This window comes from Notamacropus eugenii, chromosome 7 (genome assembly GCF_028372415.1).
Source record: "Notamacropus eugenii isolate mMacEug1 chromosome 7, mMacEug1.pri_v2, whole genome shotgun sequence".
Taxonomy (NCBI): domain Eukaryota; kingdom Metazoa; phylum Chordata; class Mammalia; order Diprotodontia; family Macropodidae; genus Notamacropus; species Notamacropus eugenii.
The window spans coordinates 2,759,313-2,783,481 of NC_092878.1; the positions used below are offsets into that span (position 1 = coordinate 2,759,313).

Consider the following 24,169-nt stretch of genomic DNA (forward strand, 5'->3'; position numbering starts at 1 on the left):
AAAATGTGTGCTTTGAGTTTGCACTGTATAATAACCGCACTACTCCAGCAATGCCCCTTCTAGATTTCTCTCTGCATCTAGATGTGAACTGGACATCCCTCAGACATCCTAAACTCAGCACGTACAAATAGAGTTCATTTTCTTTTTTTTATAGTATTTTATTTTTTCTAATTACATATAAAGACAATTTTAATATTCATTTTTAATAGTATTTTATTTTTCCAGTTACATGTAAGGACAATTTTTAACATTCGTTTTTTAATAAAATTTTGAGTTCCAAATTTTCTCCCTCCCTCCTCCCTAAGATGGTAAGCAATTTGGTATAGATTATGTACGTGCCATCCTTTAACATTCCGTTTAAAATATTTTTGAGTTCCAAATTTTCTTCTTCCCTCCCTCCTCCCCTACCTCCCTAAGGATTTTAAATAGATTATATATGTGCAGTCATGTAAAACATATTTCCATATTAGTCATGTCATGAAAGAAGGATAAAAAGAAAAAAATGCACCGAAAGATAAAGTGAGAAGAGTGTGTTTGCCTGGATCTGCATTCACACTCCAGGAGAGCTCATTTTCTTTCTCCCTTCCTCAAACCCTCTCCTCAACACCAAGGCTCACAGTCTAGGGGTCATCCTTGGCTCCTTTCTCTCTCTTACCCTCCATATGCAAATGATTGCCAATTCCTGCGTTTCTCCCTTTGTGACACCCTATATATTCTCGTCTTTCCTCTGATGCATCTGCCACCCTGGAATAGGCCCTCAGCACTTCATGCCTGAACTATGGTGGCATTGCTTGTTGGTCCTCCCTGCCCCAAGCCTCTCCCCATTCCGGTCCATCTTCTACTCGGCTGCCAAAGTGACCTTCCTAACGTGCAGCTCTGACCTTGTCACTTTCCTGCTCAAGAAGTTCCAGTGGCTCCCTATTACCTCCAGGATCAAATGTAAAATTCTCTAAATGAAAATTTGGCTTTTAAAGCCCTTCACAACCAGGCCTATTCCTACCTTTCCGTTTTTCTTACATTTTACTCCTTTCCGCATAACTCTAAGATCTAGCAACTCTGGCTTTCTTGCTTAATTCTCACTCATGAAACACCATCTTCCAATTCCACGCCTTTCCCCCCATGCCTAGAAAGCTCTCCCTTGTGTCCTGGCTTCCTTCAGCAGAGGCCTTTCCTGCTCTCCTTCTACGGCCTTCTCTCCGACATCCCATTTTCTCTGTAATGTGTCTTGTGTGCACAGTGGTTTGCATGTTGCCTTCCCCATTAGAATATCAACTCCTTGAGAAGAAGGACATTTTTGCCTTTCTTTGTATCCCCAGTGCTTAGTAACATGCCTGGTATATAGTAAGTGTTTAATAAATGATTGTTTACTGACTGACTTATTAGCTGTATGACTCTGGGCAAATCACTCAACCTCTATATTGTACCACAGTTTCCCCATCTATAAAGTGACGAAGCTAGATTTAAAGGCTCCTATGGTCCCTTCTAGCTCCAAATCTGTATTCCATCCTTAGGGAAGTCTTGTTAACAAATACACCCACCGGGAGGTTTTTTTTTCCGCAGTCAGGAGAGGTGTGCAGGTGTGGTACAGGCCACAGTGGGAAGGGATTGGGAGAGCTAACTGGTAGCAGGAAGCCAGGTGGCTGTAGGGAGAGTATAATACATTACAGCAATTGAAATAAACACATAGCAGATACTTCCTAGACTGCCTCCAGTTAACCAAGCACTGAGGACATATAAATTCAGGTACTCCACAGTCCTTGTCAGTCACAGTAGGGACGCTTGGCTTGGCTAATTTCTAGTGAGTCCAGGAGGAGAGGACAGAGGAGCCAGAGCGTAGTCAGTGCCCATGCCCCTGAAGCTGTGGGTCCCAAGCCCTGTCCCAGTTTGGACATTTTCATGTCTCAGCTAAAAGGTCCCCTTTGTGATTATTGAGCTGCTGAATGACCTTGTGGTGTAGACTGTTCCTGCTTAGGACGCAACTCAGTTTGATTCGATTTCCAGTGATGCAGCAGCATCCAATCATCTTCAATAGAACACAGGCCAGGATTTTCTTTGGTTTGAGTTTAGATTCTCCCGAAATATCAATAGATCAAAAGTAAAACTTGCAAAACTATCAAATGCTAAGGAAGGTGAGGGTGGGAGGGTGGCAATATAGTGGCAAGAGGTCTGGCTCCGGAGTCAAAGGATCTGGGTTCTAATTCTACTCCTGACACTCCTTAGGACCTTAACCAAGCCACCTTGGTCCTTAAGCCTGTTTCCTTATCTGTAAAAAACAAATGAGGTGGCCTCTGAGATCTTTTCCAGTCATAGATATATCATCCTTTGATAAGAGTGATGAATCCTAAGAGATGCCAAAGACATCCAGGCTTTCTTTCACTGTACCAGTGTTCTACATAGTAATTACTACAAGATGTTTGCTACTGCTAGCATTAAGCTGAAACAAGTGTTCTGTCCAGTGCTCAGGAGTAGCAGAGTTGAAAGTAGGGTCCTAGCATCTATTGAATCATCAATCTAAGCTGGAAGGGAACTTAGAGGTCATCTTGTCCAACCCTTTCAATTTACAGATGAGGAAACCTAGGCCCTAGAGAAGTAAAATGACATGCTCAAGGTCACACAGGTAGGAAGTGATTTGACACGTCTCCCATGTCCAAATCCACTGCTCTTTCCTCTCCCTACCACACTCCTTCTGATCATTCTCAGGACCACGCTTGGCATTAAAGTACAAAGTGAGATGGAGTTAGCTGTTCCTCTGGCAACATCTCCTTGATAGTCTCAGGTCATTTGTCTTGGCCTGACTCATGTGAATGAAGTGGGAAACAAGGGACACCCCACTCAGACTCTATCATAGGAGGCTGGAAGGACAACAGGATTCAGGAACTCTACAGAAGCATGGAGTCAGTGGTGACCCCTTTGCATGCCAAGATGGAAATGAATCTCCAGAAGAGCAAGATGTAAGACTGCCAGGAAATTGCTTTGTAGTGTTGGATGTGGCTGTGATAAACTATGCCGAGGACCAAGAATTCTTTCTCTAAGGACAGGGAAATTGAGTAGGGTAGGTTTTTTCTTTTTGAGAGCTGGTTATCCAACATTTGCCAGCACATCCCTGGCTCAGAGACCTTGAAGCCACCCCTCCTCCCCAACCAAAATTTTATGATAGGACTAGAAGGGATCTCACAGATTGTCAAGTCCAGTTCTTTCATTTTACAAAGGAAGAAACGGAGGAAGACCCAATCAGCTTGAGGGCAGCTTGGTGGTGCTGGGAATAGACTGGGAGTTATTACCATCTGAGTTCCAATCCTGTCTCAGAGGATCACTAGTAGTGTGACCTTAAATGACTTAGTCCCAGTTTCTTCATCTGTATAATGATCATAATAATGGCACATACTTGCCAGGATTGTTGTGCGGATTAAATGAGGTAACAGGCTAGGCACGTTGTAAGCACTGAAGTGCTATATAAATATACTAAATACATATATATATTCTTCTTCTTAAATTTATTATTAAATAGAGACTGAGCTAACACAGAATTCAAAGAAGACCAAATCTCATAGAATCAGGGCATCAGAGAAGGAAAGTTCCCTGTAAACTACCTTGTTCAACCCTCTTATTTGAGAGACAGAAGCAGAGATTGAGTCAGTGTTAGGCTCTCTTTATTTCCAGTCTGTTACTCTATTATCATGGTTCTTGAAATTTCATCTTTCTTGCGGGAACTGAGGCATGGCTCTCCTAGAGCAGTGGTCTTTGATTCAGTGGTCAGAGTTGGGGAGATGGTGGTGGTGCTGCAAAGCTTCAGCCTTTTCAGGGGCACCATGGACCCACGCTCATTCACTCCATCTGAGCTCTTCATTAAACTTTGCACAACATCAAAGACAAAGCTTCAAATTCCCAGGGTGATGGCAGAATTGTCCTAAAGAAGGCAAGGTTCTCCACACGGGCTGAAGTGCTTCTCAGGTCTTGCTTCCCTGAAGGATAGATACCCCAGATCATGGATAATGCTGGAAAAGTGGGGCACCCTGCTTTCCTGTCTACTGATGGTTGTCAGGCAGCCTACCCAGCTATTTCTGAGTGGTGTGATGAGCCAAAAGGCAGCCCCTGAATGGAAACCAGCAGTGGGAGATCAGGCTTGCTGGATCTTCCTCTTCACCCACAGGCCAAGTCAGGGCTCAAATCCTACCTGGTTCCTCGGTAGCATAGTGGCTAAAATACAGGAGTAAAGAAGACGTACATTTGAATTCCGTCTTAGCTACTTACAAGTCACTTTATCTCATTTTGGCCTCAGTTTCCTCACCTATAAGAAGGATAATAATACCTGTCTTACAGGGTTGTTGGAAGGACCAGATGAAAATAAATACATATAAAATGCTTTGCATATAAATTCCAATAAAAATTTTTGTTGTTCAGTCAAGTTCCTAAATAATGATTGTTTCTCTTTTACCCAGGAACCCTGAAGGTCTTTTACTCCCAGTTTGATTTTTTTTTTTTATTAAAGGGGCCATCCCTTGAGCAACTATTTAAAGAAGCCTATTCATTGAATGGGTGTATCTCACTCAAAGAGAGAATGCTGTAATACCTTAGTCTGAAAGGGCCAGGGTCTCCCGTTGCATCCTGGGCCATCTCCAGTCATCCTGATGGATATCTGGTCACTGGACCCAGATGGGTCAGGAGAAGAAAGTGATGTTGGTGACCTTGTACAGCCCTCCCTCACTCAAATCAAAGTCAAGTGCAAGTCATGTCATCATCTTGATGTCACAGTCCTCTTCGAGAATGAAGGACAAACACAATAACCACAACAACAACCAGTCATGTTCAACTCTTCAGGACCCGATTTGGGGTTTTCTTGGCAAAGATACCGGAGTGGTTTGCCATTTCTTCTCCAACTCATTTTACAGAAGAGGAAACTGAGGCAAATGGGGTTAAGTGACTTGCCCAAGGTCACACAGCTAGTGAGTGTCAAGTGTCTGAGGTGAGATTTGAACTCAGGTCCTCCTGACTCCTGCACTGGTGCTCTCTATCCACTGCACCACCTAGCTGCCCACTCTCCTTGGGTATCATGCTATTGGGGAATCATGATTACCTCTCAGCATTACAGTGCATCACCACTTGTCTGTGAAAATATCCTAGTCTCTGCTTGTGCCAGCTCCCACATCTCTAATCTTGGATGCAAAAATCAACTCTGTCTGCAGGCTTTTTAAAGTTCACACTATTAGTCAAGGTACTTTTGATCCTTTATATTTGGTTTATGGGGTAAAAAAAGTGAAAACAGGAACCCCCACCCTGGTAAGATAGGAACTTTGAAAAAGAATGCCCTTTGAAACAAGGATGTCCATTATCACCACTGTTATTCAATATGGTACTAGATGTGTTAGCTTTATCAGTAAGAGAAGAAAATTAAATTGAAGGAATTAGAATAGGCAAAGAAGAAACTAAGTTATCACTTTTTGCAGATGATATGATGATATACTTAGAGAATCCCAGAGAATCAAGTAAAAAACTATTTTAAATAATAAACAACTTTGGAAAAGTTGCAGGTTACAAAATAAACCCAGATAAATCATCTGCACTTCTATATATTACTAACAAAGCCCAACAGCAAGAGATAGAAAGAGAAATCCCATTTAAAGCTATGGTAGACACTATAAAATATCTGGGAATCTACCTGTCAAAACAAAGCCAGGGACTATACAAACACAATTACAAAACACTTTTCATACAAATAAAGTCAGATCTAAGTAAGTGGGAAAACATCAGTTGCTCATGGGTGGGCTGAGCCAATATAATAAAAGTGACAATTCTACCTAAATTAATTTACTTATTCAGTGCCATTCCAATCAAACTATCAGACAATTATTTTCTACAGCTAGAAAAAATAATATCAAAATTCATCTGGAAGAACAAAAGGTCAAGAATATCAAGAGAACAATGAAAAGAAATGCTAGGGAAGGTAGTGTAGCTTTACCATATCTCAAACTGTATTATAAAGCAGTGATCATCAAAACCACTTGGTACTGGCTAAGAAACAGAAGGGTAGACCAGTGGAATAGATTAGGTACCCAAGACACAGTAGTTAGTGAATATAGCAATCTACTGTTTGATAAATCCAAGGATCCCAGCTTCTGGGATAAGAATACACTGTTTGACAAAAATTGCTGGAAAAACTGGAGTGTGGCGGAAATTGGGCATAGACCAATGCCTGACACTGTACACAAGAATAAAGTTCAAATGGGTACATGATCTAGGTATAAAAAACAAATTGGTGGAACAAGGAATAGTGTATTTATCAGATTCATGGAAAACGGAAGAATTTTTGACTAGACAAGAGATAGAGAACATTATGAAGTGCAAAATGGAAAATTTTGATTACATTAAATTGAAAAGTTTTGCACAACCAAACTCAATGCAACCAAGATTAGGAGGAAAGCAGGAAACTGGGAAAAAAATTTTGCAACTACTGTCTATGATAAAGGCCTCATTTCTAAAATATATAGAGAACTGAATCAAATGTACAAGAATACAAGTCATTCCCCAATTGATAAATGGTCAAAGGATATGAACAGGGTTTTCAGAGGAAGAAATCAAAGCTATCTATAGTCATATGAGAAAATGCTCTAAATAACTATTGATTAGAGAGATGCAAATCAAAACAACTGTGAGATACCACATCACATCTATCACATTGGCTAACATGACAAAACAGGAAGATGATAAATGTTGAAGAAGATGTGGGAAAGTCGGAACACTAATTCATTGTTGGTGGAGCTGTGAGCTGATCCAACCATTCTGGAGAGCAATTTGGAACTATGCCCAAAGGGCTACAAAAATGTGCATACCCTTTGACCCAACAATATCGCTTCTAGGACTGTATCCCCAAGAGATCATAAAAATGGGAAAGGGTCCTACATGTACAAAAATATTTATAGCAGCTCTCTTTGTAGTGGCCAAAAACTGGAAATCAAGGAGATGCCCATCAATTGGGGAATGGCTGAACAAGTAGTGGCATATGAATGTAATAGAATACTATTGTGGTATAGGAAATGATGAACAGGAAGACTTCAGAGAGGCCTGGAAAGACTTACATGAACAGATGCTGAGTGAAAGGAGCAGAACCAGGAGAACTTTGTTCACAGCAACAACCACAGTGTGTGAGGAATTTTTCTGGTAGACTTAGTCCTTCATAGCAATGCAAGGACCTAAATCATTCCCAATGGACTCGAGGCAAAAACACCTTCCACATCAGAGAAAGATTTGGATTTGGATCGCAGAATGGAGCAGACCATTTTCTCTTGTGTTATGTTTTGTTTTTATAGTTTCTCCCATTCATTTTAATTCTTCTGTGCAACATGACTAAGGTGAAACTGTATTTAATAGGAATGTATGTGTAGAACCTATGTAAGATTGCATGCCTTCTTGGGGAGGGAGGAGGGAAGAGGGGGAAATCTAAGATATATGAAGTGATTGTAGAAAACTGAAAACAAATAAAATAATTTAAAATTTAAAAAAAAAAGGAAAAAGAATGCCCTTATATTTTTAATCATTAATAAGAAGGTAAGGGAAGAAAAGGAACAAGCATTTATCGAGTATGCCAGGCACGATGCTAAGCACTTTACAAATATTAAGGACCATTGTTAGGTGGCCATTTAATACCACTGTGTCTCAGTGTCCACCTTGACTGCTGATAACTCTATCCATCTTATGTTCTCTCTCTTCTTTTCCTCCTTTGCATGAGCACTGTCTTAATGGTGACCCTTGTTGCAGTAGGGGGGTGGGGAACCTGCAGCCTCAAGGCCACATGCAACCCTCTAGGTCCTCAAGTGCAGCCCTTTGAATCCAAACATCATAGAACAAATTCCCTTAATAAAAGGATTTATTTTGTAAAATTTGGACTCAGTCAAAAGGCCATACCCAAGGACCCAGAAGGCCACAGTTTCCCCACCCCTACAGTTTTCCTCAAAAATGCGTGGTAGTGGTATAGTATGGCCATTGTACATACCTTCAAGTCCTGAATGACATCTCTCAGTTCTTATGACTGCTTGTCTTTTTACTTAGGAGGCAGTGTGGTATGTTGACTACCCTGTCCCATCTGACTTACCCATAACCAGAGTCTATACAGTTTTGTAAACTGACTCTAAAATAAATTCCAAGGATGTAACTTGGGGATCATTAAGAGCATTTCTCTTGAAAAATTTCAGTACTCTTGTGGCATCCGTCCTAGCCTGTAAATACAGTGACAGATTTGGTATCCCTGACAAATTGTTATTAGCCGCTGCTTGTACCCTTCCCTCTAGCTATAGGATCTCTTCTACAAGGCTGCTCATTCCATGGGCCCGTAAAGGAATCTACAGTCAGGTGGGAGTAGGATCACAGTTTTGGCAGCCAAACATAAGAGAAAAGAACTAGCCCAAAGGCGCTAATCTCTAGGTTGACTTTGGAGAAGTTCCAAATCTCCCCAGTGAAAATACCAGGGAGATTTATTACCAGTCAATGGAACTTTGCCAGCCAACATCACTGCAGCAAAGTTGTCAGAAAGGATCTTAGTCAGTACCAGGCTTTGTGGGAGTAGTTGCAACAGCACAGCTTTGCGCTAAAGTGTATATGCTCTCTACTTCCCTATTGTGCACGAACTGCATCTTCCTTAAGGCTGTGACTCAGAACTGCAAACGACAATGGGAAACGTTCATTGTAGGGCCCTGAAACCTGTGACCGGCCCATTTGCACAATACCCAGTTAACTGTTGACTTAACTAAAGCTTAATTTCACCAGTGATTAAGCACTAGTATCAACCTCTTGGGATCTCCAGGACAGTAATTTCCTCAGGTTCCTGGCTTGGAGATCAAACTATTCCAAAGGAATACCCTTGAACAGTAGCCTGAGTCCTTTGCGTTATTGATTACCTGACATGAGAGCTACATTGCGAACAAAGCTGATCGAGAACGTGAGACATCACACCATCACACAGTTTAACGTTGATCTGTTTTATTATGATTTTTTTAAAAAAACAACCCCCCCTCCCTTCAATAAGTCCAGTTTGCAAATACAAACAGAAGGTGCAAATTTAAAAACAAATTATATCTTTGCATTTGTAAAAGTTCAGATAAATTTTAAGAAAAAAACCCCACAGAACAACAAAAAACCGTCTTCCCTTACAGTATGCATAAGTTCATGGAAAATTATATTTTCTAATCTTCAATCAAATTAAAATTGGATTATGACAAATGCTGAAATGGGTATATTCAGAGATCGTGTTCTAGTTTCTGTCTTGGAAACATTCAGAGCTTCACACTTTGATTATTTATGGAGTTATAAATGTCCTCAGTCATAGGGATGTACGTTTTCTCTTTGTCATCCAAGAAATACAAGTTGTCTTTGATGACAACGGGGTTGAATCCCTCCTCCACAAGCGTCACTTTACGGTGTTTATAAGTTCCAGTGACTTCAATCATATCCTGAAAAACACCCAATAATTGTTTATGCATTTACTAAATCCCTACTATGGGCCTGGAACTATACTAGATGTTTGGAGTAGGGACTAGATCTGTGATTTTGTTGGAACAGAGAAATCCTGAATGAGGAAACTCCCTCTCCCAATGCAGAAGTCTAAGTTCCCTGAGGTCACTGAGAGGTTAAGTGACTTGCCCAAGGTCTTACTGACAGCATATGCTGAGGCATATGAGGCAAGATTTGCAATCTAGCTTTCCAACTCGGAGGATGATGTGTATCTGCTACTCCTCAGTGCTTTCTTTGTTTCTTTCTTTTGCAATCTGGGTTTAGTGACTTGCCTAGGGTCACATACCAAGTAGGTGTCTGAAGCTGGATTTGAACTCAGGACCTTTTGACTCCAAGGCCAAAGCTCTATCCACCCAGCTGCTCCCTCTCCACAGCCTTTCATTAATCAATAGACACAACCAATTAAGGGACTTCAGACCTCAAGGAGTTATAATTTCCTGAGAGTTGGTACTACACCCAACAACACAAATGGCAAACTCTTTATAACTTATTGAACGGCCTTTTAAGAGTTGCTGCTTGAACATCTCTGAACATCTGTATCCCGGTTAACAGATACAGAGTCTGCCAACCCTACTCTCCTTGGAACCCTTTGACCTTGGGAGGAGCTGCCAAAGCAAACTTTCCACTAGTGTGGACTTTGATGATCACACAATGAATAAGCAGCAGAGTTGGGGTGTGAATCTAGAACCTCTGATTCCAAATACAGTGGCCCTTGCATTAGAAGTCAGGCAGACTGACTTGAATTCTGCCTATGACATAAACTAACAGTGTGGGGCAAGTGGCTTCCCTTTCCTAGGACCCCTTCCCTTGGTGGGTCATATGTCTTGCTAGGATCATTAGATCCTAGATTCAGACCTAGGAAATCTCTAGCACAACTCCTTTCTTTTACAGATGAGGAAACTGAGGCATGGAGAAGTTAAGCAACTGGCCTACAGTCTTACCCATCTACACTATGGATAGAGTCTTCCATATTGAAATCAGAGATCCTTCAAGTCTTCTGTATGCTATGCGACCTCAGACAAGTCACTTAATCTCTCAATCTCCTCATCTATAAAGTGAGTGAGAAGGTTAGACTGGTTGACCTCTGAGGTCCCTTCTGTCTCTAAATGTATAAACCTAGGTACAAGTGGTCCCAGGACATTCACTTGTCTTTCTGTTCCTTTTCTTGTTAGTAGCATTGGCTAACTCACCTAAGGTCTTGAAAGCAATCTAGAAAGAATCTACCTTCTTTCCCCTGTTATAAAGTTATCCCTGGTTATTAGGTCTAGAATGGTTCCAAATGACTAAACTTGTTCAGTTAAATTTCCCATTGTACAAAGTCAAAAGATCTTATCAGACCTTGAACTACTTTGGTGCTTGAAGTAAAAGATACTAAACCTCCACAGTGAGCTGCTTAAGTCAGGTGTTCTCAACTTGGAAGTCCATAAACTTGTTTTTAAAAAAGTCTTGATAACTATATTTTCTCTTTGTGGTGGCCAAAAACTGGAAATCAAGGGAATGCCCATCAATTAGGGAATGGCCGAACAAGTTGTGTTATATGAATGTAATGGAATACTATTGTGCTATAAGAAATGATGAACAGGAAGACTTCAGAGAGACCTGGAAAGACTTATATGATCTGATGCTGAGTGAAAGGAGCAGAACCAGGAGAACTTCGTACACAGCAACAACCACAGTGTGTGAGGAATTTTTCTGGTAGACTTAGTACTTCCTTGCAACGCATGGACTTAAAAAATTTCCAATAGACTCTTGAGGCAAAACACCTTCCACATTCAGAGAAAGAACTATGGAATTGGATCACAGATAGAAACAGACCATTTTCTTTTGTGTTACGTTTTGTTTTGTTTTATGGTTTCTCCCCATTCATTTTAATTCTTCTATGCAATATGCATTTAATAGGAATGTATGTGTAGAACTATGTAAGATTGTAAACTATCTCAGGGAGGGAGTGGGGAAGGAGGAGGGAATGAGGTGGAGGGAGGAGAAAAAAATCTAAGATATATAGAATTGATTGTAGAACACTGAAAACAAATAAAATAATTCAGTTTAAAAAATTGTTTTTACATGTTATTGGAAAAAATAAAATATGTTTTTAATTTAAATTAAAAAAAGTCTTGATAACTATATTTCAACATAAGTGGTTTTCTTTGTAATCTTACGTATTTTATTTTCTGCATTTAAAGCCAGTATTCTGAGAAGAGGTCCATAGGTTTTATCAGACTGGCCAAGGCAGGGTTGTGGAGAGGTCACATGACACAGGTTCCCCACCCCTGGCCCAAGGGGTCCAGCAAAAAATATGAATCCTGGGCTTAATAAATACTTAAAAAAAATACATGCTCAACTGAATTAAGTTAGCATAGTGAATCTCTAGGTAAGACTTTCTCTAGCAAAGATTTCCAAATAGATATAAGCTATTCTCTGCCATTTAGTGTGATCAGGAGTGGAAGATGCACTGGAATCTTTGTTTCAGAAATACTTACAGACATCACCTTCCTCACAAAGCCAATGCATCTTTTGACCCAAAGAGGGAAGTAGTAATCCATTCCTCTGACCTCATTCAGGCCATGTAGGCATTTTGAAGGGATGGGTCAAGGTTTTCCTGAGATTTCCATTAGGAAAAGTAATGGCTCCTTTGCCTCTTTGGCATTCATACCTGAAGTCGGATGAATCTAGGCCTTGCATAGCTAGGCAGATACTCTGCAATGTGCTTGTAGAGCTTCCTCCCATCAAATTCATGGTTCTCCTTCATCCGGATGGATGCCATTCCTATTCGACCCTCATGACCTGGGGAAAGAGTGGCCAGTAATATAACAATGCTATTGACACGTACTGGGAAAACATTCAAAGGACTAAAAGAATGTCTGTTTAAACCAGCATTCATTGAACAGTTACCAGCTTTCATGGATTTTTCCATGACATCAGGGAAGTGATGATATGACATGCAAGTGAACCGCATTTAAGTGAGGGAGAGTTGTTCAAAGTCACCAGCCTCACTTTGTCCTCCAGAGCCATTTGGGTCCAGTGGCAAGATATAGATTAGGTCACTGGGGTGGAGAACCTTCAGCCTTCAGGCCATATGTGGCCCTCTAGGTCTTCAAGTGTGGCCCTCGGACTGAATCCAAACTTCACACAACAAATCCCCTTAATGAAAGGATTTGTTCTGTAAAATTTGGACTCAAAGCAAAAAGCCACACCCAAAGACCTAGAAGGCCACATATGGCCTTGAGGATGCAGGTTCCCACCCTTGGATTAGGACAACTGGAGGTGGCCTTGGATCCAGTGGGAAACCGTGGTCTTCTGTCATTAGTATACTAAGTTATTCAGCAAACTGAGTATTCACTTAGTTATGAGCTAGCTAGGACTTCAGCTTCTGTTCTATCTCTCTCAGTTTTTCTTGTCTTATCTCATTAGGATTTCTGCTAGAGGGTAGGACTGGACAGAGGAAAGAAACTTAAATACAAACCAGACAAGTTGGCTCTTTATTAGCAACTCTTACAGAAGGTTTGGTGAGAGAAAAAATTCTAATTATTGGATAAAATGAAGCTCTGGGATTATTTAGGAATTAGTCACTGTTACTGACATACTCCAATTGCTATGGATAACTGAGAGATGACCATAGTTGAAATTTTATTGTCAATGCTAATATACTATAAAGGAAGCTGTGAATTAGTCCAGTAGTTCTAGAAATGAATTTGAATTGTATTAGAATTATGTAAGGGCAGCTAAGTGGCGCAGTGGACAGAGTGCCAGGCCTGAAGTCAGGAAAATCTGAGTTTAAATCTGGCCTCAGACATTTACTAGCTGTGTGACCTTGGGCAAGTCTCTTCATCCTCTTTGCCTCAGTTTCCTCACCTGTAAAATGAGCTAGAGAAGGAAATGGCAAACCATTTTAGTATCTTTGCCAAGAAAACCCCAAATGGAGTCGTGATGAGTTGGATACAACTAAAACAACTGGACAAGAGAATGGGAGTTTAATAGGGACTTGAAGGAAGGCAGGGAAACCAGGAGACAAGAGATGAGAATGAAGAACATTCCAGGCATGAGGGGCAGTCAGAGAAAACCCCTGGAGCTTAGAGATAGAGTGTCTTGCTCAAGGAATGATGAGTACTTGGTGGGGAGTAACATGTAAGAAGACTGTGAAAGCTACAGAAGGGGAAAGGGGGAAGGAGTTATGAAGAGGTAAGTAGGGTATCAAGGGCTTTGAGTGCCAGAGAGTTTTGTATTTGATCCTGGAGGCAATGGGGAACCATTGAAGTTTATTGAATAAGGAGGCGACATGGTCAGACCTACATTCATTCTAGTCAGTAAACATCTATTAAGCACGCACATAGTAGGTGCTTAGTGCCACGGGCACAAACAAAGGCAAAGGATTTGAATTCAGGAAGACGAGTCTTCCTGACTTCAGGCCTGGCACTGTACCCACTGTGCCACCTAGCCAATCCCCCAAATCTCATTTCTACCGGAAGCCTTTCCCAGTCTTTCTTACATCTAGTGCCCTCCCTCTTTTAAGTCTTTCCTATTCGTCTTATATATAGCTTGCTTGTACATATTCGCTTGCTTGTTTCTTCCCCCACAAGATGGTGAATTCCTGTCTTTTTGTATCCCCAGGGCTTGGCACAGTATCTGGGACTTAAGTAGGCACTTAATAAAAATACTAAGCATGTGCCTGAAGGAAGTTAAAGACAGATGTAAAATCTCATCTATACAGCATTTCCATGGATATATGTAAACATTATTGTTCTATAAACAATGATGAATATGAAGAATTCAGAGAAATCTGGGAATACTCTATTTGAATTGATAAATGAAGGAAGAATATTAAAGAACCATGTGCAAAATAACCATATTAATGGGAAGGGGGAAAAACAACCCTGAAAGATGTCAAAATTCAGATTAATGGGAGTCATCTTGACTTCAGAGCGTTAATAGTGAAACATAATTTTCCTGCAGCAAGGTGCCATTCAAAGGGTAATGAATCTGGAGTCACAGGAGCCAGGTTCGAAACCTGACTGTGTTATTTACTACCTTGGTGACACAGATCATAAAACAAAGCTCACAGAGTAAAAAACTGTGAGCTGGAAAGGACCTTATAAACCTTCTATCTTGCACCATCCTCTCATTTAACAGATGAGGAAACTCAGACCCAGAGAAATGAAGGGATTTGCTTAAGCTCACACAGGTGGTTAGTGACACAGCTGGCCCTCTGACTTCAAGTCAACACTTTTTCCTCTGCAGTTTCCTCCTGTGTAAGATGAGGAGGTTGAGCTAGATTCTCTATAGCTCTTAATCTATGATTCCATAAAGAACTGGTGCAGAGTGCTGCATCTGCCAGGCAGGGTCAATGTTTCACCTTGGCAGGGGGAGCAGCTAGGTGGCACCATAGTGCAAGAGAGCTAGACCTGAAGTAAGAAAGACCCGAGTTCAAATTTGATACTCTGATACTTGCTGTGTGGTCCTGGAGAATCCATTTAACCTCTCTGCCTTGACTGTAAATTGAGTGTTGTGATAGCACCTGCTTCCAGGATTCAATGAGATAACATAAAGTGCTTAGCACAGTGCCTGGCATGTAGTAGTAGATGGTACATAAATGCCTATTTCCTTCCTTTCCCTTCTCCAACAAGAGAGGTTTACTTGGGGTGGTAAGGGTGGCCAGCCAACACATAATAAGAAATCAAAAAACCAAAAGGTATTAATCACATTTTTAAGAATCGAGGTTACATCTGCGGCCACCTCCAGGAGAAAATGAAGGAAAATGTGTATTTACTGTACTCTTCTACCAGTAGTAGCAGTGGCTTCCAGCATTTGAGAGTAACTAGGGGAGAGTGGGGACATTAGGTGGCACAGCAGATAGAGTGAGGGGCTTAAAGTCAGAAAAACCTGAGTTCAAATCAGGCCTTACACACGTACTAGCTGTGTGACCCTGGGTAAGTCACTTAACCCTATTTGCCTCAGTTTTCTCCTCTGTAAAATGAAGAGAAAATGGCAAACCATTCTAGTATCTTTGCAAGAAAACCCCAAATGGGGTCAATGGAGTTAGATACCACTGAACAACTACAAAAAAAAGGGAAGAGGGGAATAAAGGTGAAGTAGAAGATGGGATTATTGTACACCCTTCCAGTAAAGCAAGTTTACACAATAAGGTGACCATTCCCTTAGAGCAAACCAGTCCTAAGAGCAAGGGATTTATGTTGATCAAGCCCGGGCGGGGAGGGGGAGGGGGTAAGCAGAGAAGGGTTTGGGACAATTTATTTATTTCCCCTTGATCAGGCAGTAAACGGAGAGGTGTTGTTAGAACAATTATCACTGTTTTCTTGTGAGGCCCATATTAATTGGGCATTAATATCCCTTCCACCCAATCTTACAGTTCCAGGGGGAGGTCGGCTTTACTTCCCAGAACTCTTTATATGTAATCAGAGAGAAGGGGAAGTGAGCTTACTTGGGTCATGAGGGCCCCGGGCTTTGGAAACCACTCCCAAGGTGATTGGGTGTTTATCTCTCTCCCGCTCTCTCTAATGAAGGTAGAAAACAAAAAGAAACACCTGGAGTGAGGAAGGCTGAGCTTAGCACCCCTTTTCCTCTCATTTTTTTTTTTTTTTTTTGCATCTTAAGGCAACACTTAGCAACCTCCCAAATATCTCTCCAAAACTTGTTAATTGAAAAAAAAGCTTAAAAAAGGAATGAAGGTACATTGGATGTAGAGAGACTGTGCCATATGGTTCCCTCTGCTCCTCCAGAGTAGCATGGCAATGGTGGAAAGTACTGGACAAAGCCAAGAAGACCCGTGTTAGAAACCTACCTGCCACTAGCTGTGGGACTTTGGGTAAGCCACTTAACCTCTCTGAGTTAACCGATCAGTGAACATTTATGAAGCACTTAGTGCTAATAACTAAAATCGCTTAGCGATGGGGACCCAAAAAGGAGCAAACACCAGTCTCTGCCCACAAAGAGCTTACACTCTAATGGGGGAGAAAACACACACACAGAGATATACAAAGCAGGCTATATACATCTGGGATAAATGGGAAACAGTTAACAGAGGGAAGGAAGGAGAATTAAGAAGGGTTGGGAAAGGCTGTGAAAGAGGACCAAGGGCAAGTTTAGTAGGGACTTAAAAGAACCATGCAGGTTGGTAGGCAAGGATGAGGAGGGAGAGTATTCTAGGCATGGGGGAGAGCCAGAGAAAATGCTGGGAGACAGAGTGTCTTGTTTGGGGAACAGTCAGGCCAGTGTCACTGGATCAACGAGTGTTGGAGAATAAGGTGGAAGAAGAGTAGGAAGGGGGCTTGATTATGAAGGACTTTGAATTTGGAGCATCGTGTATTTGATCCAGGAGACAATAGGGAGCCACCAGAGTTTACTGAGTGTGAGTGTGTGTGTGTGTGTGTGTGCGCGTGAGACATGATTGTACCTTTATTTTAGGAAAATCACTTTAGTGGTTTAGAGGGATTGGAGGAGGAAGAGGCTTGAGTCAGGCATTCACTTTCCCTATCTATAAAATGGAAGAGTACCTCATGAGAATTGTTGAAAATCAAATGAGATAATGCATATATGGTGTTCTGCAAACCTTAAAGTACCCTCTAATGTAAGTGATTATTCTCTAATAGGGAAGGGGATGTTTGTATTAATAGCTCCCCTTCCTCTGCCCTCCCAGGAGGCAGTCTGGTTCTGGTCCAGGCCAAGTAGTAATTCCCTGCCGAGAGAGATGATCTCATCGGGAATGGTTCTGGCATCTCTCCTAGTTCAAATTTGTGTTAAGCATAGTACCCAAAAAACTCTGCCAAGTCTACCCCAAAGCAGGTAATAAACTTTAAGTGGGCCCCAGACTGAATAAGGCTTCTCATGAATCTGTTAGATTAAGTATGACTCCAGATGGGGTCATTGCCATGGCCCAGATCTATTGTTTTTTTTGTCATTCATTCTCGAAGAGGACCGTGACATCAGGACCATGATGCCATGACTTGCAAGTGAACTGGATTTAAGTGACTCAGGGCTGTGCAAGGTCACTAGCCTCGCCTTTTTTCCTTCAGAGCCATTTGAATCCAGTGGAAACCTGCACTTTTACCATGAAATCTAGATCTGGACTGAATTCTAAGGGACTGGAGATGAGGCAACATATGCCTTGGTATTTGGAAAATCAGAATTAGAATGGGCTTTGGAGGCCATTTAGTCTCACCTCCCATCCAGTGAAGAAATCCTTTCTTTTAAATCCATGATGGATGGTTATTCCGCTTCTACTAAAATACTTTCAGTGATGGAGAGCTCATTTTGCAATAAGGCAGCTAGCTTGTTGTACTGTAGAAGCATTCTTAGTTCTTATAAAATTATTTTTCTTTATTTTGAAGGAAAATGTCCTTCTGATTTCCAGCCACTGGTTCTAGGACTATTCTCCAAAACAGGTTAACTCCTTCATCTGTGTGGGCCCTTCAAATAATGAAGATAAAAATGATGCCTCTCCATAATGACCTCTTCTGTAGACTTGAATCGCACGTGGTAGAGCTCCCAAGTCCCTCACTATTCCAACCATATTCTTTGGAACCTAGTCTAGGTTTGTAGCTTCCTAAGACTTTAAGAGAGCAGATGTTTCATTAACGTGGATGCTTTCCCCACATAAATGGAAACTGCAACCCCTCTGTATGTCTGTGGATGGTTTTTAATAATAATTTAATAATAATGCTATGGTATCCAAGACAAATATAAAGGACTTTTGAAGGAAAATGCTCTCTATACCCAGATATCTGAATACAGATTGAAGCCCATTTTTTCATTTATTTTATTTTCTCACATTTTCCCCTTTCCTTTTGATCTGTTTCTTCTTTCATGACTATGACTAATATAGACATGTTTTTACGTGATAGCACATGCATAAACTATATCAAACTGCCTACCATCTTCTGAAGAAGGGAGGGGAAGGGAGAGAGGGAGAAAAATTTGGAACTCAAAATCTTGTAAAACTGAATGCTAAAAATTTTCTTGACATATAATTGGGAAAAAATAAAATTCTATTAAACTTAAACACTCACACACACATACACACACACACAGTTGCTACAAAGAAGTCATCACCTAGTGGGCTATCCTTTTGGGAATAAGCCTTGAATTCTGAATAAATAGGCTAGTCCTTACATGACAGTCATTATCAAAAGGCCTGCATTTGAAGATTTTCCAGGAGCTGCTAGGACTTGTGCTTCACTGACATGGCCTATAAGAACCTAGAGTCACCTCAAAATGTTGAGAGCTATTCCTAAGCATGGTACTCTAGGTAGGTGTCATATAAACAGTACTGGGTTTGGAGGAAGAGATGATATACCAATTTGCTATCTGTGGGAACATGGGAAAACCACTGAGCCTTGGTTTCCTCATCTGTAAAGTGAAAGGCTTGGACCAGATGACCTAAATCTATGGCCTAGAGCTGAAAGTGAGGCCACCCCGCTCACTTCACAGATGAGGAAACAGGCCCAGAGAGGTTTAGTGACCTGCCCAAGGTCACACAGGTAATAAATAGCATAGTTAGAATTCAAACCCAGATTGCCCATGAGAATAAAATGGGACTATTCATTTCCAAGGGCAGCTGGGTGGCACAGTGCATACAGTGCTGGGCCTGGAGTCAGGAAGACTCATCTTCCCAAGTTCAAATTCTGCCATAGATACTTGTTAGCTGTGTGACCCTGGGCAAGTCACTTACCCCTGTTTGCCTCAGTTTCCTCATCTGTAAAATGAGTTAATGGCAAACCACTCTAGTATCTTTGCCAAGAAAATCCCAAATGGGGTCACAAAGAATTAGACACAACTAAAAAACAACTGAACAAGAATTAATTCCCATACTCTGAAGACTATATTTCAGTTAGTACTTATGTGGGCCAAGATTTAATTAGCTACCTAAGTACATTCTTTTCTATGTCAAGATTCTTTTTCTTCTAGGTTCTCTTAAATCTCAGTTACCTGGAACACAGTTATAATTCCTACCATGAAATGAGGATTTGGCAGACAAGGGCAACTCTAGAACGTTTGTTTGCTTTGGACAAGCAGCTTGGTCCAGCGGCTTCCTTACTAGATCTGGAATGAGAAGCCCTTCTTCGGAATCCTGCCTCAGTGGGACCATAGGTCAGTCATTTAAGCTTGTCAGGCTCCAGGTTCCCCAGAGGTAAAATGGTCAAAATAACACAGAATAATATTTGTACCTTTTACCTCTTATGACTTGGAGCTACGTGTTTTGCAACCCGTAAGGTGTTAATCATTAGCATATCAGTCTTACTCCAGCTCAGGAAAAAAGAGAACTTTGGATTCTTGCTTGCAAAACAAGTAAGAATCACAAAATATCACTCAAAGGGAGGCAGATAAATAGTGCTCTGCCCTAGAGGAATAACTTGGGGTGGTGAATCGTGTGCCTGGTGGACCTGCAGAAAACTTTTATCTCCTTGAGAAAATCACTTACTCTACATGTTTAGGTATTAAAGGTTAAAGGAAACATTCCTTGGTTTTTTTTCCAGACTTTTCCCTTGTTTTAAAACTGCAAGTGATCTCGAAGATCATCTACTCCAACTTTCTCATTCTACAGACTGAACAAAACAGACTTGGAGAGAGGTTAGATCTAGTTATTGTATAAGGTTCAAAGAAAAGAACTGCTTTTTGTAGGACAGTTTTTAGGGAATAGATGGCAAATTCTGTCCCAGGGTTAATACTATGTTCGATTTGTCTGGAAGTTTAGGTTAAGTTTTCCAATGGTTTTTGCATGTACCTGGTACAGGCACGCCATAAACGTTAACTTCTTGGACAAAGTCAACCAGCCCCATGATATCTGCGACTTCTGTGGTTGCCACATTTTCCCCTTTCCACCTGGATTTGGGAAAGAAAGAGGACAGGTTAATTTCTGCCTAAATTTGTACTAATGCATTTGTCACTTTCCATTATGTATCTGTGGGGTCTGGCTTGGCCTGATCTTCTTTCATAATCATTCTTGGAAACTCCCAGACCAGAGGTGGGGAACCTGTGGCTTCAAGGCCACATGTGGTCTTCTAGGTCCTTGGGTGCAGCTTTTTGACTGAGTCTAAGTTTTATACAACAAATCTTTTCATTAAGGGGATTTGTTCTATGAAGTTTGGATTCAGTCAAAGGGTCGCACTTGAGGTTCTAGAGGGCCACATATGGCCTGAGGCCACAGGTTCCCTACCTGTTCCAGACTCTACTATACATTACTTTCCTTCATGCCTTCACTCTGTGGTACAGCCAAACTGACCTTCCTGAAGTTTCATACAGGATACTTTATCTCCCCTCTATATGTCCTTGTCTCCCATGCCTGAAAAGCACATTCGCCTCCTTCCCTCAATCTCTTAGAACTCCAGGGTCCTTCAAAGCTCACCTTCGCCATGAAGAATCTTTCCAATCCCATCAGCTGCTAGCGCCATCCCTTCCAGAAATGACCATAGATTGACTTTGCCCATAGTTTATATATACACCTCTATCAGTGTGTTTTCTCCCCAAATAGAAAGTCAACTTAAGGATAGGAACTGTTACTTCTGCCTTTATATCTCCAGTCCCCAACACAGTATCTACCACAAAGGAAGTGCTTAACAAATGTTTGTTAACTATGTTTGCTATGCTTATTAACAGATGAACTGAGTTGCAACGAACATTTCTGTCACTGTAGAATGATACCTACTCATTCCTGAAACTTTTTTTGGCAAAGGCACAGACTTGGGGTGAAAGTTGCTGTTGTTAAGTTTTTTTTTTTCAGGCATGTTAGACTCTTTGTGATCCTTTTTTGGGGTTTCTTGGCAAGGATACTAGAGTGGCTTGTCATTTCCTTCTCCAGCTCATTTTACAGATGAGGAAACTGAGACAAACAGGGTTAAGTGACTTGCCCAGAGTCACACAGCTAGTAAGTGTCTAAGGCCAGATTTGAACTCAGGACGATGAGTCTTCCTGACTCCAGGGCCAGCACTCTATCCACTCTGCCACCGAGATGTTGGGTGAAAGTTACCTATCAGAAACACAGCATGGAGTAATGGCAGCTCCATTTTAAAAATATAGTCTTGATCTAAGGGAGATGCTCAGGATCATAAATCTTCCTATTTCACTCACATAACTAACATTTAATTTTCATGAAATTTTAGTTCTTATTTCACTCAACTAATGAATTTCAGAATTATATTTAGTTACCACTCCAGAATCCTTGCCAAGAAAATCCCAAATGGGGTCACAGAGAGTCGGACAAGAGTGACATGACTGATTAACAATAACACAGACATAGCTATTAAGAGTGGGTGCCAGAATTTGAACTCATCTCCTGACTTTCTGGGCAGCATTCTTTCCACGATACTATTCTGCCTCAGTTTCTTGACTCTGATCCTCTCCCTAGTGACATGATCAGATTCCTTTGACACATCAAATTTATAGAAGCAATTTTTCCAACATGTGTTACCAGACTAAAAAGCACAACATAGCTGGTGTACAAGTCAGGAAAACTTGGCCTCTGACACATACTAGTTTTGTGACTCTGGGCAAGTTGTCATCTGTAAGGTATCTTCTCTATGGCAACTCTCTATTACTAAAAAAAGTTGCACTGCTAACCTGCATTGATAAATGGAATTCCCCACTTAAGAGTTTCCTACACCAACAAAAATATATTTCCAGACCCTTTCCCTGCAACTAAATACCAATGTGGGTTAAAGATTACAATTCTAATTTCATAGGCTTTTTTTTTTTTACTTTATTCTAATTTCTAATTTCATAGGGTTTTATTTTTTTAGTTTGTTTTGTCTAATAATAAACAGAAACCAACCTGAATGTGTCTCCAATTCTGTCATGGAAATAGACGAAGTTTTCACGATCAATTAATAAGAGGTCACCACTGTTAAAATAGACATCTCCTTTCTTAAAGACATCTCTTAGCTTTTTCTTCTCTGTTTGACTCTTTGCTCCAGCATAGCCGCTGAATGGTGTAAGTTCTGTGATTTTGCAAATTAATAATCCTACTTCACCTAAGATAATAGAAAAAGGAGAAAAGCAGGTATTTTCACCATCACCAAGTTTCGCCATCAACTGGCCATTGACTAAGGTCAACTTGACTTTATAACAGTTGTAACAGTGACTAACATTCTTATTGTTTTAAGGTTTGCGAAGCACCTTACTGATAGTACAGTACTTGATCCTCCTGACAATTCTGAGAGGTCAGTTTATTACAGCAAGGTCTTGTTTACTGCAAATAATGAATCTCCAGAAGTGGGCACTCATGTCTTTGAATTCATACTATTTGAAGTTATAATTATATAAAATACAGAAATTGGTTCCAGCCCAATGGAAATAATGTAGTGCAAATTTGAATCATGTCACCACTTGAAGGGATTCGCTATTTGCCCTAATGGTGACCTGGTTGTCTACCCCCCTATTCTCACAGATAAGGTAAAAAGCTTAAAAGTTAAGTGACTGGTCCATGGTCACATAGAAGCAGAGGTGAGATCTGAACCTGTGTGAAGGGGCAGGCATAGCGAGGCTAGTATCCACCCATAATTTTATTAATTTTTCTCTCTTATTGTAAAAATATCAGTTTGTAGACATTTACTGATAATACAAGACAGTTTGAGGTTAAAAGTTAAAGACATCAATAAACTCATATTTTCTCAGCTTGTCACATTTATAAACATTCATTAAATGGTAGGGGCAGCTGGGTGGCCCTGGACTTGGGAAGACCTGAGTTCAAATCCAGCCTCAGACCCTTGACACTTACTGGCTCTGTGACCTTGGGCAAGTCACATAACCTCAATTGCCTTGTCTTCCTCCCTCCAAAAAAGACTATAAATGCATATATAGATATATGCACACACACACATACTTGGAAGCTTTTGCCATTTCATTTATGGTTCCTTAAAGCTTAAATGAAACCCTTGTTTCCAAAGTGATACAGCTCATGCTACGTTTGCTCTACCTTGATGCTCCTTGAAAGGTATTCTGACAGACAAGAGAACGAAGGATTACTTAATTATGTAACGATTTATTTAGGTAACTTCAGTAACTTTCAGTAACAATCATCTCCTAGGAGGCTGCCATAGGTACCCAACTGGCACAGAAAGCAGTCTGAAAGACTATCATTTAGACATTTCACATTTCACATTACTCTGAATGGTTCAGACAAATTCTAGTACATGTCTGCTAGTAAAAGGGCTAGGATGGGCCCATTCCTTTGATGGGAACTGGTTTCTTTCCAAGACTAATGGTCTAATTGCTGGGGGATGCCTCCTCTAACGCTGTTTAGCTTAGACCTGATGGGACTTTCAGATCCCTCTTACCCAGAATTTAGCTTAGTGCCTGGAACATGGCAGCCTCTTAGCAAATAGTTTTTGACATGTTGTCTCATAGTTTACATCCAAGCCTGTTGTTAAGTAATTTCGGTTATATCTGCTCTTAGTGACCGCATCCGGGGTTTTATTGGCAAAGATACTGGATCGGTTTGTCATTTCCTTCTCCAGATCTTTCGACAGATAAGGAAACGGAGGCAAACAGGGTTAAGTGACTTGCCCAGGCAGATTACTTAATTTAATAAAAGTCAGCAGTACCTTTGGGAACTTTTATGCAGTATCCATTTCCATCTCGGACAGGTTCATCTTTTTCTACGTCATATTTAATCAACTCATACGCAACAGCTTTCTAGAAAAAATAGAAGTAATCATAATTT

General features: G+C 40.8%; 1 protein-coding gene across 1 annotated transcript in view; it reads right to left on the reverse strand.

Moving 5' to 3' along the window:
- Window positions 1–8,953: 8,953 nt before the first annotated feature.
- SLC27A2 (solute carrier family 27 member 2) overlaps window positions 8,954–24,169 on the reverse strand; it is a 69,195-nt gene continuing 53,979 nt past the window's right edge. Inside the window, exons 6-10 of the mRNA XM_072624280.1 lie at window positions 24,051–24,141; window positions 22,280–22,478; window positions 20,237–20,334; window positions 12,155–12,285; window positions 8,954–9,440 (exon numbers count right to left, since the gene is read on the reverse strand). Of these exons, the coding sequence (XP_072480381.1) occupies window positions 9,264–9,440; window positions 12,155–12,285; window positions 20,237–20,334; window positions 22,280–22,478; window positions 24,051–24,141 (696 nt within the window). The 3' untranslated portion in view covers window positions 8,954–9,263. The remainder of the gene's footprint in view (window positions 9,441–12,154; window positions 12,286–20,236; window positions 20,335–22,279; window positions 22,479–24,050; window positions 24,142–24,169) is intronic.